Source organism: Trichomycterus rosablanca, chromosome 7 (assembly GCF_030014385.1).
Source record: "Trichomycterus rosablanca isolate fTriRos1 chromosome 7, fTriRos1.hap1, whole genome shotgun sequence".
Taxonomy (NCBI): domain Eukaryota; kingdom Metazoa; phylum Chordata; class Actinopteri; order Siluriformes; family Trichomycteridae; genus Trichomycterus; species Trichomycterus rosablanca.
The window spans coordinates 29161697-29179952 of record NC_085994.1 but is presented as its reverse complement, the minus strand read 5'-3'; the positions used below and the strand labels follow the sequence as shown (position 1 = coordinate 29179952).

Genomic DNA, 18256 nt, shown 5'->3' with positions numbered 1-18256 from the left:
ACTCTAAACCCTCCTCCACCCCCTTTCTCAGTTTCACTCTGTCTTAATCTGCCCCTTTAACCCCAGATTTAGAAAAGCAATCTAAACGCAGTGTGACTAGCTGTGATCCTTCAATCTCTCTGCATCCGCCCGCTCCAAGAACAACGTCAGATTAAATCCAGGCACGACTCAAGTTTCTAGGCTGTTATGTAACATTCAGATCTCTGTTGATCTCTGGATGTCAGTGTTCACCAGAGTCGATTTCATTCTGTACGTCTTGGAACATTTATTATTTTGGTGTGTTTTCGTGTTTACAGTGTTGTGAAAAAGTAATTGCCCCATTTCTGATTCTCTTTGCTTTTTTGTACTCGTCACACCAAATGATTCAGTATGCATTTTTGGGTTTAAGTAACAGATAAACAAGGCTGAAACTAGGATCTTTAATATTTTAGGCAGCTTTATGTGCCCTTTCACTAAAATAAGTGCTATCGTGTAAAGTATGTATGTTCAACATGCATTTAATAATGCTTATTTAAGTGAATAATTTACAGTTAAGGTATTTCATTTAGGAATAAAATAAGATATACCTGAGCATATATAGCTGAGGCTCTGACTGATGGAGCCATGGCATGTGGACGTGAGTCCAAAAATCAGTTGCTTTTTTAAAGGGAAGAATATTCTAAGTGGTAGCAAAGTAGTGCCTCACAACAACATAAATCTTAATGGCCTGGCATCTCCAGATCTCTGTTGATCTCTGGATGTCAGCCTTCACAGGAGTCGATTTCATTCTGTATGGAACATTATTATTATTTTGGTGTACATTCGTTTATTTTCGTGTTTACAGTGTTGTGAAAAAGTTATCGCCCCATTTCTGATTCTCTGTGCTTTTTTGTACTCGTCACACCAAATGATTTCGGTCAATGAACAGAACATACTATGTTGGGAGTAAAGGTATCCAATACTTATATCAAAAGGCAACTGCCATGTTTACTTAATGATTGGTGGCACCACATTTGGCATTAATGACTACTACTTATCATATTCTAAAATTTTAAATAAGTGGCTCATGCAGTAAGATGCAGCAGATATGGAAAGCAAAAAGACCTAAAAAACTTTAATAAGGGCCAAATCCCTATGATCGGAAGACTACATTGAAGACAAGCCATGCTTTTTGGGCGGTCAAGTCTCATTGATGCCAGAGAGCATGAAGGCTATGGCGACTGGTGCAAACCACAGGAATCCTTTAGATGTCTTGTCTCAGCAGGTGAGGTCTATTGTAACAGCATATTGGATGGGTGGTCCTAATGTTTTGACTCAATGGTGTGTAAGTGTTGTATTTGAGAAATACCTGATTCTACAGAAAAGGATGATAAATAAAATACAAAATCAGTAACCATTTTAACAAAAGCTGAATCTAAAGACAATTCAAAGAAATGTATAATTGTGGACTTTGTTGCTGGCCTTTGTTTTGAGTTTGTAAATATATAAAGTCTTAAAAAAGGAATGACTGCTAACCCGACCCAATCCCCATAATTTAAAATTTGTCATTCAAACCGAGACATCTGGATGTTGTTAAATTTGCAATTGTAAGACCGTTTGCACTAAATACGTATATTTGATTAGTAATTAAATTACTTTTTCGGTGCAAGAAGTGCCCTGCAATGGATTGGCATTCTGTCCAAAATGCAATGCTGCATTGCGTCCATTGATTCTGGGGAAGCTGGACCTGCTGTGACCCTAATTAGCATAAGGTGGTGGTAAAACATGATGATGATGAATCTGAGTAGTGATGATAAAATCAGACCCTAGATAGACATTATATTATACATATTATTAAATCGGTTTAATTTTTTATATAAGATGTTGTATAAGATGTTGTACACAAGTAAGGGCTTTAAATTCATTAATACTTAGTTAGCTGTCATGTTCTTAGAAGTCAGAGAAAAACTGAGTACTCTTGGGAAAACCATGAAAACAAAGGAAGTACATACCAAACTCCACAGGCAGTGTTTGACATGGCAAAAAGATGCCACACGATGCAACCAAAACAGAACTACACTGCAGTTTATTTTAGACTGTGTAGGCTATATCTGACAATATGCATTAATGTAGAAATGAATATGCATTAATCCTCCAAGGTTAGGGGGTAAAGCACAAAAAACAATAAACTGGTGGAGAAAATTGTTTCTGTAGTGTACTAATAAAGATTTGAATGAACAGCTGTGGTGTTTATTTGAGGTCATAATGTACAGGTTAAAACAGTACAGTAGGGTAGTCCTTCAGCACTGGTACTCCTGCTGTGTAGGAGTGCACGGAGAAGGGGGTTGATGTATGTGGGTGGCTGTCTGTTTGTGTGTGTGCAAGAACATGAATTGCCGCTAGCATTGAGATGAATCCAATCTCGTATTAGGCATTGTTTTTAGCGCAGTACAGAAATGCATGCTCATTAATGTGAAGATCTTGTATAAATGATACATAAGACAATATAGGACAGGGGTCCTCTAGATGTAACTTTGATTTTGGCAGTCTGATGACTTCTGGAATATAATACTGAAGTCTGAGGTTTTCAGTATAGACTAAATTATTAAGAATATGTGCACACTCCAAACCACTATTTTAAACACAGCAATTGTGTGTGAATGCACTATTTATAGAGTAGGTCATACAGAAAAGCTTGTTTGTATATGATTTACAACATTTATATATTGTAGAATTTCAGTATTTTTAATATAAAGAGCTTATTAAGGCACTGTGGCTATGGTTAGAAAAATATGTAGACCTGTAGTGTCAAGGTATTTTAATAGCTTGTTGGGGCACCTATTTTGGTGGTCATAGCATAACAGATGTGTCAGATAACAACTCTTAAAAGAACAAAAAATGAACCTTAAAATTATCCCAATTAAAACATAGGGCTCTTGATTTCCTGAAATACCCTGATATCGTTTCTATATAACAATTTGCCTGGAGAATTTCATACCCTGATATTCTCTGCATGACCCAAATTCTGCTACCTACAAAAGAAGTGCTTCAGAGGATCCTGGAGAACTAAGAGTGTGCTGGATTCCTAATTGCTTTAAACAGGCCAGCAAATCATGTGGGATGTGTTTTTTTTATGGTTTATTCAAACTAAATGTGCTGTACTGAATCATCATGATGGTTCTGATGTATCACGCACATGAGCCAGATTTTATAAGGTAATTAGTCTAAAAGTGTTAATTGCCCTATAGTTTTAGAAATACTCTTAGTTATTTTAAATTACTCTTAAGGATTGTTACACCACTGTAGAACTCTCAGATATTTGAAATTTTGAGTGTGCACTGTTACATCATAACCTATTTAAATACCTTATTGTTTTAAATTAACTTGTTGTATAACAACACATTCAAAGTGGGCATTATGAATTTAGATATTAAATGGAGCAGGCTGCCAGACACAGCGGCCCTGACCAAGACAAATCACTAAACAAAAATAAGTGGAATTATAAGTAACAGAATGAAAATTTGATGAAAGAGAACAGAGTGAGTGCCTGAGCTTAAACCTGGTCCTGAGGACCTGGCTGCCCCCACCCTCAAAACATACAGTAGGTGAACTGCATTACTTTTAGATATACACTGATCAGCCATAACATTAAAACCATCTCCTTGTTTCTACATTCACTGTTCATTTCATCAGCTCCACTTATATAGAATCACTTTAAAGTTCTCCAATTACTGACTGTAGTCCATCTCTTTCCTTACATAACTCATTAGCCTGCTTTCACCCTGTTCTTCAATGGTCAGGACCCCCACAGGATCACCACAGAGCAGGTATTATTTAAATGGTGGATCATTCTCAGCACTGCAGTGACCACTCACTGTCCACTTTATTAGAAACTCCTACCTAGTTGAACCACCTTGTAGATGTAAAGTCAGAGACGATCGCTCATCTATTGCTGCTGTTTGAGTTGGTCATCTTCTAGACCTTCATCAGTGGTCACAAGGCGCTGCCCACGGGGCACTGTTGGCTGGATATATTTTTGGTTGGTGGACTATTCTCAGTCTAGCAGTGACAGTGATGTGTTTAAAAACTCCAGCAGCATTGCTGTGTCTCATACCAGCACAACACACACTAACACACCACCACCATGTCAGTGTCACTGCAGTGCTGAGAATGATTCACCACCTAAATGATACATGCTCTGTAGTGGTCCTGGGAGAGACCTGACAATTGAAGAACAGCATGAAAGGGGGCTAACATAGCATGCAGAGAAACAGATGGACTACAGTCAATAATTGTAGAACTACAAAGTGATTCTATATGGTAAGTGGAGCTGATAAAATGGACAGTAAGTGTAGAAACAAGGAGGTGGTTTTAATGTTATGGCTGATCGGTATAAGTGAGATTTAGTTAGGGTGTGTTGCATCCTGTCCAAGATAAATTCTTGGCTTGTGATTGGTGTTTCAACCTGATCAAACTGAATAAAGAATAAAGGCATGTCTGACAAACCTTTCACTAGTAATTAACAAAATGACTACATTAATACAGTGCACGTATTAATACATTTAATACAGTATTAATACATTTATGACACCATTATTTTCTTTCTTTCTGATTATATATGTTAATTTAAAATATAATACAAGTAATCAATGCATTCCTATAATCCAACCCACCATCGGCAGAAAAAGCCTAGTTGGACCACTTCAACATAATAAAGAACAAGCTCATGCCTGGTATGCGGATCCCATACATTTTGCAAGGGTAAATCCATCTCAAGTTTGTGCTTTAAATCAACCACGAAAAAGAGAGCTGTTACAATACTGGAGGGAGAATCTGTGTCATAGTCTTCTCTGGAGATTTGATATATGACCAGTGTGTCCCACTGCATTTTTTACCAACCCTGGTTTCCATGTTCAGGCCCCTAGGGATAAATGTGAGTATTTTAGAGTGAAGAACATAGTTTTCTCTCTCTTCAGAAAGTGTAACAGGATGTTTTGTGACACCGCACCAGTCGTTTGGATCCACAAAGCTTTATGGCCCGTGGTGCACATGCTGTCCTTTTAGACAAGCTCCTCCATGTGTGTTCGCTGATAATTGGAATTCTATGCCTTTTATTCTCACACAGACAGTCACATACAGGCACAGCTAAATCAGAACCACATAAAGGTTGGCTGTTCCAATGACATTGGGTTTAAAAAGAAGGAGCACCAACGCAAGTTAAAGTGACAATAATTTTAGCTTACTCTGTACTTTGACTGCAGGAGAAATCCTGCTGACGACAAGAAGATCCCTATCACTGTGCCGCAGCTATGATAGAAGAAAGGACACTTATCTTCCTAGTATTGAAAAGATATCTAACGATTTACATGAAGTATTTTTTTCTTCTTGTTAAAATTGTCCAGTTTATTTTTGTATTGTAGTCCTGGGGACAGAAAAAACAAGATTAGTAAAATTATTTCTTTCTAACATTCAAACATTAGCAGAAGATGTAGTCATTTAGCAAACTCACACAAACACAAATGCTTATATGGTCGATTACAGAACACTGAAATTCTGTCAGTGATATTGCATAAGCCAAGTTCTGCCTCAATAAATCTATTGAAGTTATATTTTTACATCTATTTCTGTTCTCTAGAAGCATCTGTGTAGACTGAGATATGCCTTGAGCCCCAAAAAGAACTGTACATACACTGATCAGCCATAACATTAAAACCACCTCCTTGTTTCTACACTCACTGTCCATTTTATCAGCTCCACTTACCATATAGAAGCACTTTGTAGTTCTACAATTACTGACTGTAGTCCATCTGTTTCTCTGCATGCTTTGTTACCCCCTTTCATGCTGCTCTTTAATGGTCAGGACTCTCCCAGGACCACTACAGAGTAGGTATTACTTGGGTGGTGGGTCATTCTCAGCACTGCAGTGACATTGACATGGTGGTGGTGTGTTAGTGTGTGTTGTGCTGGTATGAGTGGATCAGACATAGCAATGCTGATGGAGTTTGTAAATACCTCACTGTCACTGCTGGACTGAGAATAGTCACCCAACCAAAAATATCCATCCAACAGCGCCCCGTGGGCAGCGTCCTGTGACCACTGATGAAGGTCTAGAAGATGGCCAACTCAAACAGCAGCAAAAGATGAGCGATCATGTCTGACTTTACATCTACAAGGTGGACCAACTAGGTAGGAGTGTCTAATAGAGTGGACAGTGAGTGAACACGGTATTTAAAAACTCCAGCAGCACTGCTGTGTCTGGTTCACTTATACCAGCACAACACACACTAACACACCACCACCATGTCAGTGATTCACCACCTAAATAATACCTGCTCTGTAGTGGTCATGTGGGGGTCCTGACCATTAAAGAACAGGGTGATACCGGTTAAAAAAAGCATGCAGAGAAAAAGATGGACTATAGTCAGTAATTGTAGAACTACAAAGTGCTCCGATATGGTAAGTGGAGCTGATAAAATGGACAGTAAGTGTAGAAACAAGGAGGTGGTTTTAATGGTATGGCTGATTAGTGTATACTGGATAACTAAAAATACATTACCCTGCCAATAATATGTAGACACACATTTAAGTATATGAAATGTTCTTAGACAAACATTAGGTTGAAATATGTATTCTAGTATTATAACTAAGCAGTTTGCTAAATTTAGAACTGCCAGCTGTAATTGTTGTTATTATGAATCGAAAATACCTACAAGTAACAACAACTTAGCAATGAAATTAGTACTCATAAACCTAAGATAACCATGCATAGTGCACTATTAGACTCTGGTCATATTCTTGATCCTGGAAGTCTGACAGGGAAATCTGTGTTTGGATGAAAACACAATCTGTCCAAATGGGTTGTGCCAGGAAAACACAACCTGCCCAGATACATGTGCAGTTTGTAAACTTTAATGAAAAAAGAATAATGATTTGTGCACATTTTTATGGTCTGGAAAACCCTAATGTTGTAGCATACATTGACATTCTAAAAAATTGTGAGGTTTCAACTTTAAAAGCAGTTTGGGAAAGACTGTTTGTAGTTTTACCTAAAAACACACACACAAAGCTAGGCCTATTAAAATGGTTTGTTGAGTTTGGTGTGATAATTGACTGCCTTATACATAACCCTGAACCCAACCCTATCCAATGCGTGTGGGTTGAATCAGAATGTAAACTACGCTTTTCTAACCATAATCAGCGTTCAAACCCAGCAACACTCTACTAGCTAAATGTTTAACAATTTAAAGGATGTGCCATATGAGTGTCCACCTGACCGTGAGGTTGTTGGATATTGTATTCCAAAACCATAAGCATAGAAGGCTTATTACAAGACTTTGGAGTGTGTCTGTGGGAATTTGTCCAAATTGAATGTAGTTAATGTTGGTGTTTTGCATACATCTGGACTTCCTTTATATTTTGTAAAATTCAATATTAAAATGGCCCCAAATAAGGTGCAGAGAAAGCTAAGTGGTGAGAAAAAGAACAAATCTATTACATTCGTTGTTGTATAATTACTCCTGCCAGTAGCTGTCACTGTGTATAAGACAGAGGGGACAGTGAGTGAGAGAGAAGAAGGAAGTAAGTAAAGTACGAGTAAAGTATTTTTTCTTTTGTGCAATTACACCTACAAAATACAATACTATTGAAATAAAGAAGGAAATAATAAAGAAATTTGAGAGTTATTGTTGTTACTGGTAGATACAATTTATAAAAAAAGAAGTAAATTTATTATGGTGTATAGTACAGCACACGTACTGTACTGAGATGTGTGTTTTTATGTACAGTACTACTGTGTATTGTTGTTTGTTATTATTTATTACAGTATTATCTATTCTATAATTTAAGATTAAGAGAAAATATACTTGTATTTATAACAAAAAAGAGCATTTAAGACATTAGAAAGGTTAGGTAAGGGGGTGGTTTGTGAGGTCTGGCACGGATTAGTTCTATTTACATGATTTCTTATGGGAAAAATAGGTTTAACTAACAAACATTTTGACTTAAGAACAGCCCTTCTGAACCAATTATATTTGTAAGCCAAGGGTCTACTGTAATAGAAGCAGTAGTGTATGTATTCTTATAAACAATATATACCAGTGGTAGCTCAGTGGTTAAGGTAGTGGACTAGTAAACAGACGGTTGCCGGTTCAAGCCCCGCCACCACTGAGTTGCCACTGTTGGGTCCCTGAGCAAGGCCCTTAACCCTCAATTGCTCATCGTGTTCCGCTCATTGTGTAAGTCGCTTTGGATAAAAGCGTATGCTGAAAATGTAAATGTAAATATACAGCTATATAAGTATAAATATAGAAATAAAGATATCGTTATAGTTATAAATATATACAATATATTGGTTATGGGTATATTTATAGACAATATGACTAATCTTACTGGCCTTGTCCACATACATAGTACATGTGACACAATAATCAAATCTATGTTAGGCACAGGTTAATAGTAACAACAACAATAACAACAAAACAACAACAACAATAATAATAATAATAATAAAAACATTTCGTCTGAACACACGAAACATATCTAAGAATCATGGGGTTAATTCCAAATAGCTCCAGCCTCCCTATCCCCTATGCATTACAACTTATAACAACCACTGGAAACCATTTGGGATTCAGCCAGCTAAAAGCTCCCCTTAGCCTAGCGCCTGTCTCCATGGAAACACTGCAAACAGCGACTCGAGCTAAGCTAAAAGTTTGGTAAGAAAATATTAACATAAAAATTCTATAAGATATAAAAGTACAATAGTATTTATAACTGGCCAAAGTGTGTTTTGTATTTTAATGTGTTTAATTATCTGGGTGGGCTGTATGGCTACAGTTAAACGCGTCTAGATAAACTAGCGAATGTGAAGTTCACTCTACACCGTACAGTGTTGCAATGCTCCTCTCGTTAAAACAAACAAATATTTATTCATACATTTAAGGTGCATTTTTATTTTAATTAAGGCAATGTGAGTAAATTCAAAACAAGCGTCAACGCTTCTAAAACTGAGACGCTACTATTCAACCGTGGCAGGCAGGACACAGGGAAAACCGGGTCAGCTAGAACTGGGATGTGTCTGATGATTTATGGAACACAGTTGTTAGGAGTGACTAAACTATTAAGCCATTTGGACCTGTAGTTTGTCTGGTTTAATATAAAATATCAGTAAACTATAATAATAATATTTATTAATATATACAAATGTATGTAACTTTGTGTTTTAACGCAAAACCTCTATTTTTTAGTTTTTTTAACTTGACAAATGTCCATTCAGTATTATTCAACCCCTAGCTTGATGGAACATCATTTTGCCTTGATAACCTCTAATAAGTGATATTGTTAGTGTTAACAAGGGGAGGTACGGTGGCTTAGGTAGCACTGTCGCCTCACAGCAAGTAGGTCCTGGGTTCAATCCCCAGGTGGGGCGGTCCGGGTCCTTTCTTTGCGGAGTTTGCATGTTCTCCCCGTGTCCGCGTGGGTTTCCTCCGGGTGCTCCGGTTTCCTCCCACAGTCCAAAAACATGCCACCAGGCTAATTGGAAACACTGAAATGTCCTATAGATACCTAGCACGTTTCCTATAGATACCTAGCACGAATCAGCCCGGATAAAATAGGGAGGGTTGTGTCAGGAAGGGCATCCGGCGTAAAAATTATGCCAAATCAATGCGGATCATGATCCGCTGAGAGCCGACCCCGCAACCGAACGGGACAAAGGCCGAGGTAGTGAAGTGCTAACAAGCTTCTAACACCTCTCATTTGTAATGATCTTACATTCTTCTTGTGTGAAGTCTTATGCTGCAACTGCTTTCTTTAAATCCCATCAAGAATTTCTGTGGGGTTTAAATCCAGAGACTGGAAGAGCAAATCCAGAAAGGTTTGCTGCATCTTAAATTTAGAACGTATGGAGAGTTCTCCAAATTGTGTCTCTATGAATGTTCAAGGTCTTGTAAATCTTAGACCTATTGCCCTTGTAAAATTAAATCATCTCCTCTTTTAGCTTTTGTGACAGCTCTTTAGTTTTTCACCATGACTGTAAGCAAATTAAGTGTTTTATTAAGTTCCTAATAGTTTAATTGTGCTGTAACCTAACTTTAGGTCCTTCAGACTAGCAATGGGTTTTAAAATCAGCATTATTAGGTAGAGGTTGACTGTGTCAATCCACTATAAACAGGACACTGTTACTGTAAACTTCTACATGGTTAATTTTCATTTAGTTAATTTGCTGTATCATTCAAGTGAAAAATACTTTCTTTATAGAAAAATCTAGCTCTGCAGAAAAGTTTATATGAGTTATAAATCCTTATGGGGGGTGAATATTTTTGATTCCAACTGTATATTTAAAATGTAAAGATGTATAAGTCACTGATGAGAAACTCAAAGGGTTAACAGCACTTTGGATAACTATGCAATGTGATGCAAACACTGACTGCTAGACGGCTAATAATATACACTGCTCAAAATTTGTTAAGAACAAAATGGCGTAACAGCGGTCACTGTAAACCAAAATCATTAATGCACTGAGGCCTGAATTCAAAATCACACCGATAATCAAAGTAAAGAATGAAATCATAGGCTGTCAGTCTGTAGCACTACCTGTGTGTCGGATGCGCTGATGTATAATGCCCCATAGATTCTGAATTGGTTTCAGGTCCAGGGAATGTAAGGGCTAGTCAGTGGCATCAATGCCTTTGTTATCCAGGAATTGCCTACACGCTCTGGTCACATGAGGCTGGGCATTGTCTAACACTAGGAGGAACCCAATGCCCACTGCACTAGAGTAAGGTCTGACAGCAGAAGGTTCTGAGGATTTCATTCCGGTACCTAATAGCAGTGAGGGTATTGTTGGCTATCACATAAATGTTTGTGCGACCCTTTAAACAAATGCCTTCCCAGACCATCACTGACCCACTGCCAAACCGGTCATGCTGGATGATGTTGCAGGCAGCATAACATTCACTATGAGGTATTCAGACAGATTTCATGCCATTTCTCTCAATTTTTTGAGAAGTGTATAATTACTGTTAGACACTGATGATTCAAAACATTATAACAAACCCACAAATATGCTGCTGGTAACATCCTGGCACTATATACCAGTGAACACTGTGCAGTGGTAGCTCAGTGGTTAAGGTACTGGACTAGTAATCAGAAGGTTGCCGGTTCAAGCCCCGCCACCACCAAGTTGCTACTGTTGGGTCCCTGAGCAAGGCCCTTAACCCTCAATTGCTCAAAAATCATGTTCAGTCATAATTGTAAGTTGCTTTGGATAAAAGCGTCTGCTAAATGCTGAAAATGAAATGAAAATGAACACTGGCAATGCCTTGGTAGGTCTGAGCTATTTTGATTCCATATTAGGTGGATGATTATTATATTTTGGCAAATCAAGGTAGATAATACTTTTCAGGGTTACAATGTCTTATTTTACAGATCAGTTGTAAACATCAACATTGGTATGGAGGAAAGTGCCTCTGAAGTCTTTCCAGAAGCTTCTGATGCTTCACCTAAAGCACCACAAAATACCTGGACAGATGAAGACACAGAAGATGACGGTATACAATAGCCATAGACAAACAGATTTGCAATCTTTTTTAACAAGTCTGTTTTAATTACTTTCCTGTTAAAACTACTGTTAAACATTTCTACAGTGTTCAAGCATTGTTACTGTAGAGTGGAAACATCTAAATGCAATAGCAGTTCAGTTGTGAAGCAGTTGGTTATAGAAATTCATAGAATGGAACAGTATATGCAAAACTATTAGTATCCATAAACTATTAAAAAGTGTAATTATGCAATGCAACACATTGATAAACATGCATCTGTCCTAACTTTTTTGGAGTGTGTAGCAGGCATCAAATTCTATATTTGATTATACACTATATGGACAAAAGAGTATTGGGACACCCCTTCTAATTTTTTAATTCATGTGTGTCAGTCACAATAGTTCCTAACAGGTGTTATAAAGGCTCTTATGTGCATTTCACACTTTTCCAAAAATAGATTTGTACATTGGTGATAGGTGTTACATTACTAGTTATGGTAGCCTTTATGGTTAGGGTACTGGACTGGTGATCAGAAGGTTGCTTGTTTAAGCCCACCTTGCTTGCACTGTATTAGTCACAACTGTATGTCCCTTTGGATAAATATATGTCATATATCTAAATGTTCAGGTGTTTATATACTTTTTATTGTGTTGTATTAAGCTTTAATTGATGTTGATATAACCACATTGAGGTGAGTTAATGTATTTACATATTTTTACCATCTTACATGCCTTCCACATGAGAAGAAGAAGATGGAACTTGGGACGAAGTGTTCAACACTGAAGACAGCTTTCCCTCAGAGTTCTTTCTGAATTTGGAAGACCCAGAATGGTAGGACTTACTCGTCACATAATGTGTAAGAACATTTATGAGTACTTGTATGACTTTCTGTACTTTAGGGAAAAGAGCAAGTCTGGAGATATGAAGCTTGATGAAAGAAAGATGAGTAACATGGACAGGTCCTGGAAGCTCAAGCTGAGAAAAGGCCTTAACCAGTTGGACAGCTTTTACAAGCAGAAGGAGCTCAATGTGCTAAAAGCTAGGTCTGCCTACACACACACACATTCGTTACGCACATGAATTTATTATTGAGCTACAGCTACTATAAATATAAATTTTGTATGTATACAAATTGCTGACTGTAAACCATCTGTGGCTCTGTACATTTTGTCATCATCCACTACCACATTTATTACTTGAAAGCGACATCCATAGGACCCCCACTGACCAGATGTTATTTGGGTAATTAACAGTTCTTAGCACTGCAATGACACTAACATGGTAATAACATGGTGGATCAGATGCATCAGTGTTGCTGGGATTTACAAACACTTAATTGGGGGTAAGAATGTTGCTCCAACTAAAAATATAAAGCCAACAGCATTCTGTGATCAAAGGTTTCCCCTGATAAAAGACTAGAGGAAGATGACCACACATTTCCTGAAAAAAGAAAAGAGCTCTAGGCTATGTGTGTGTGTGTGTATGTATATGTGTGTGTGTGTATATATACATGTTACACAGGTGTGAAGAAAAATGCCTTTAAAAATAGTTTATTTTTGTCGATTAACAAAATGCCAAGTAAATATTCAAACAAAAAAATCTAAATCAAATTGATATATTGTGTGACCGCACTTTGTCCTCATATTGTCCTCAGTTGTTCTAGGTACACTTGCACAAAGTCAATGATTTTGTAGGATTATAGTGAGGTGTATGATTAACCAATTATACCAAACAGGTGATAATGATCATCATTTTCATATGTAGGTTGAAACAGTCATTAACTGAAACAAAAACAGCTGTATAGGAGGTTTAAAACTGGGTGAGGAACAGTCAGACTGCTCCAAAGACTGTGTAAAACAGTTTCATGTCACAGGTCATACACCATTGCAAGACAGAGCACAGCAACAAGACACAAAGTAGTTAGTTATACTGCATCAGCAAGGTCTCTTCTAGGCAAAGATTTCAAAGCAGACTGAGGATTCAAGATGTGCTGCTCAAGCTCTTTTAAAGAAGTGCAAAGAAACGGGCAACCTTGAGGACCAAAGATGCAGTGGTCAGCCAAAGAAACTGAGTGCAGCAGGTAAAAGACATGCTTTCTTCCCTTCAAAACTGGAAGTTGTGCAGCAGTGCTATCAGCTCAGAACTGGCAGAAACCAGTGCCACTCAGGTACACCCATCTTATGTTTAGAGAATTCTGGCCAGAAGTGGTATTCATTTAAGTATTGCGGCCAAAAAACCATAGGTTTTACATGGATTAATGGTGTCCTCAATGCTGTAAAATACGGGCAGATACTTATCCATCATGCAGTACCATCAGCGAGGTGTCTGATTGGCTCCAAATTGATTATACAGCAGGACAACAACCCCAAACATACAGCCAATGTCATTAAGAACTACCTTTAGTGTAAAGACAAACAAGGAGTGCTGGAAGTGATAATATGGCACCCACAGAGCCCTGATCTTAACATCATCAAGTCTGGGATTACGTGAAGAGACAGAAAGATTTGAGCAAGCCTACATCCACAGAAGATCTGTAGTTAGTTCTCCAAGATGTCTGAAACAACCTCACTGCAGAGTTCCTTCAAAAACTGTTTGCAAGTGTACCTAGAAGAACTGATGCTGTTTTGAAGGCAAAACAGCCTTCTGTTTTGATTTAGATTTGCTTTGGTTCATTTAAAAGCATTTGAAAGCATTCTTACTTAGCAGCATTTTTTTACACACACATCAGCTCCACGTACTATATAGAAGCACTTTGTAGTTCTACAATTACTGACTGTAGTCCATCTGTTTCTCTACATACTTTTTTAGCCTGCTTTCTCCCTGTTTTTCAATGGTCAGGACCCCACAGGACCACCACACAGTAGGTATTATTTGGGTGGTGGATCATTCTCAGCACTGCAGTGACACTGCCATGGTGGTGGTGTGTTAGTGTGTGTTGTGCTGTATGAGTGGATCAGACACAGCAATGCTGCTGGAGTTTTTAAACACCTCACTGTCACTGCTGGACTGAGAATAGTCCACCAACCAAAAACATCCAGTCAACAGTGCTCTGTGGGCAGCGTCCTGTGACCACTGATTAAGGTCTAGAAAATGACCAACTCAAACAGCAGCAATAGATGAGCGATCGTCTCTGACTTTACATCTACAAGGTGGACCAACTAGGTAGGAGTGTCTAATAGAGTGGACAGTGAGTGGACACAGTATTTAAAAACTCTAGCAGCTCTGCTGTGTCTGATCCACTCATGCCAGCACAACATACACTAACACACCACCACTATGTTATTGTCACTCCGGGACCGAGAATGATCCACCACCTAAATAACACCTACTCTGTGGTGTTCACTTCATGAAATGGGTTTCCATATGTTTTTAGTCTTTAGTATGAGCTGTGGAGAAGCTGTAACGTGGGTGGATGGAGCGACTCAGGTTACACTGTATTTGAATAGCAGGGTGAAACAAACATTGGGTCATATGCCTGCAACATGGCCGTGCACATTTAGAGCATCTGCATTTATTTTTTGTGATTTCAATTTTGAGTTTCAGTGTTCTATAAACATCTGTGTGCTGTTGGGTGCAAGCTACTCATTAGGTTTACAAATTGCTTTCACGTGGAACTTACTTTTACTTCTGATAAATACAGAGCCTTTTATATTTTTAGGGATGTACATATCACACATAAAATCTAGCCCCCTATGCAATCCTTTCCTGGTGTGCTTGTTCTGACTCATGTTGACTGCCAAAAACATAATAAAGCCCTAATGAATCCACCAACAGGTAAAAAATCAATCTTAATTGCTATAAATCTGGACAACTCACAAAGACAGCTAAGCTATTAGTCAAATATAACCCAAGTAAAGTTTTGTATTTAAATTATAATTTCATTAATTGAGGAAAAAAATGCTGTTTAAAGAAATTACCCCTATTAAATCAACCAGTTAACCAAATTCAATTGCCTTAATTTTTGTAGCCATACCCAGGCATGATTACTCAAACCATCACTTAAATAAAACCTGGCAATGTGAGGATAGAACAGGATAGAAGGGCTCAAAAGCAGCACATGATGATTCTCAAAAGAATCAAACAAAGATGTGAAACTAGTTGCTGAGATCTACCAGTCTGGAAAGGGTTGCAAAGCCGTTGCTCTGGGACTCCAATGAACCACAAAGAAAGCCTTTATCTACCAATAGAAAAAAACTTGAAACAGTGGTGAACTCTACGGGCAATAAAATTGCGTCAGTCATTGTACACAGTTCCATAATGATGGCGCAGCAGTAAAACACATGCTGCCGACTGGGCTAAGCGGCCACATGAACAACGATTGGCCTGTTGTTCAGATATGGGTGGGATTAAGCCGGATAGGGCTCTCTCTCATAACTAATGCAGTTCAATATAGTTCAAGCTTAAATTAAAGTCATATTTTGCTCAATTTGAGCACCCAGATATGGGCAAAAATATGTAGACACCTAGCCATGAACCTTTCTATGAACCATTGGGCATTAATATGGAATTTGGACGTCTTTTGTTGCCATAACCAAGAGCTTTTTGTGGATTTTAAAGTGTGTCAGTTGGAGTTTTTAGCAGAATTTATGTACAATTTATGTACAATTATCATGCACCATTTGAAGGACTGGAGTTTTACACAGCTGGAACATCATCAAAAAACTGGTCTATTTTTCATTGTCATCTTAAAATCCCTTGTTGCTGTCTACAGTAAGATGAGGCATGATTCATTGCCAGCTCACCCATGAGAGCTGCTCAAAGAAATGAATTTGGAAAGTCATGTTTTTTAAAGCAAACACAAAGGCTATTGTTCACTATAAAAAGCCTTTTTGGTTTTTGTTTGACCTGTTTACAGGGAAGAGCTGAACACTTGTCACCACTACATAACTGAGCTGGAACAACAGAAAAACGACTTGGAAATTGACATTGAAAAGGAGAAGCAGGTGGACAATAGGTAAAAACAAAGGGAAATCCATGGCAGGTGAGAAGGAGAAGTATGTATTCTTTCTTCATCATCTGTGTTTGTGTGGTGTTTTCCACAGCGCAGCCGTATTCCGCCTACGTGCCCGTCACAAGTGTGTGTGTACAGAACTTCAAGCAACGGAGGAGCTCGAGGCTCATCTGGCCATGGTCGTACAGGAGCACGAGTGAGTCCTGTATCTTAGTGCTGGTTTGCTGAATTACTTAGTTTAACAAAAACAGAGTCCAACAGTGTTGCCAGATTTATTGTTTTGAAGATATGTAGAGCCCTATCATATTTATTAATTTAGATTTTGACATTTTTTGCCTCTCTAACATCACAAAGGATCTAAAAATATGTACAAGACTAGCATCCCAGTCTTTGCATTTTTGTCACATTTATGTTTTAGTGCATCAAACTGTTTTTAATTTTAGTCAAATATAACCCAAGTAAAGTTTTGTTTTCAAATTATAATTTCATTAATTGAGGAAAAGAATGCTGTTTAAAGAAATTACCCCTATTAAATCAACCAGTTAACCAAATTCAATTGCCTTAATTTTTGTAGCCATACCCAGGCATGATTACTGCTAAATCAAACCATCACTTAAATAAAACCTGTCTGGCAATGTGAGGATAGAACAGGATAGAAGGGCTCAAAAGCAGCACATGATGCCACATTCTCAAAAGAATCAAACAAAGATGGGAAACTAGTTGCTGAGATCTACCAGTCTGGAAAGGGTTGCAAAGCCGTTGCTCTGGGACTCCAATGAACCACAAAGAAAGCCTTTATCTACCAATAGAAAAAAACTTGAAACTGTGGTGAACTCTACCGGCAATAAAATTGCATCAGTCATTGTACACAGTTCCATAATAATGGCGCAGCAGTAAAACACATGCTGCCGGCTGGGCTGAGCGGCCACATGAACAACGATTGGCCTGTTGTTCAGATATGGGTGGGATTAAGCCGGATAGGGTCTCTCTCTCATAACTAATGCAGTTACGACCTCTGCTGGATGATTGATGGCGCCTGCACAAAGATGAGAAAAGAGTGCTCTCAGGGTGTCTCTCCGTACACAATGCTGAGCTGCACTGCACTCGTCAAAGTGTAGGTGATAAGATGCATACGACATTCTGCCCACATGTCGGAGGGGGGGCGTGGGTTAGCTTTGTTCTCCTCAATCAGAGCAGGGATCGGCATTGGTGGAAATGAATCATGACGCAATTGGGCAATTGGACGCACTAAAGGGAAAAAAAGGGGAGAAAATGCATAAATAATAAAAAAAAGAAACACACTGGGCATCCATGGGAGAGCTCCAAGGCACAAACCACTACCAACCAAAAAGAACATTCTTGCATCATCTTGCATTTGTCAAAAAACAACTAAATGATCCCAAAGACTTTTGCAACAGTATTCTGTGAACTGATCAGTCAGAGCTGTAAATGTAAACATTTTGCCTGTTCTCCCACTGTGTTAGTGGGTTCAAGCCCCATCACCACCAGGTTTCCACAGGATACACCTTAGACATGCCTTTTTTTTTATTTAAAAAAGGGATTATGGCTATCGGACCTACCAGATCATGTTCATATATTCTGTGTAGTGCACTGCTTTTGTTGTAAATAATAAAAGATAGTTTAGAGGCCATTTAATCCTATAATCATTCTACTTTATTCTTAATCATTTTATTACTGTAGTTCTTGATCTTGCAGAACATTAAAGATCACTTGTTATTGCTAGATACCTGTGCTGTTGATATGTGTTTTTAATACATAAAATGCATACACATTTAGAATATTTCTT

General features: G+C 38.1%; 1 protein-coding gene across 1 annotated transcript in view; it reads left to right on the top strand.

Annotated features, from left to right (window-relative positions):
• Positions 1 to 8628: 8628 nt before the first annotated feature.
• cfap74 (cilia and flagella associated protein 74) overlaps positions 8629 to 18256 on the top strand; it is a 127098-nt gene continuing 117470 nt past the window's right edge. Inside the window, exons 1-6 of the mRNA XM_062999204.1 lie at positions 8629 to 8672; positions 11386 to 11507; positions 12245 to 12329; positions 12398 to 12541; positions 16354 to 16452; positions 16541 to 16645. Coding sequence (XP_062855274.1) covers positions 11411 to 11507; positions 12245 to 12329; positions 12398 to 12541; positions 16354 to 16452; positions 16541 to 16645 — 530 coding nt within the window. The 5' untranslated portion in view covers positions 8629 to 8672; positions 11386 to 11410. The remainder of the gene's footprint in view (positions 8673 to 11385; positions 11508 to 12244; positions 12330 to 12397; positions 12542 to 16353; positions 16453 to 16540; positions 16646 to 18256) is intronic.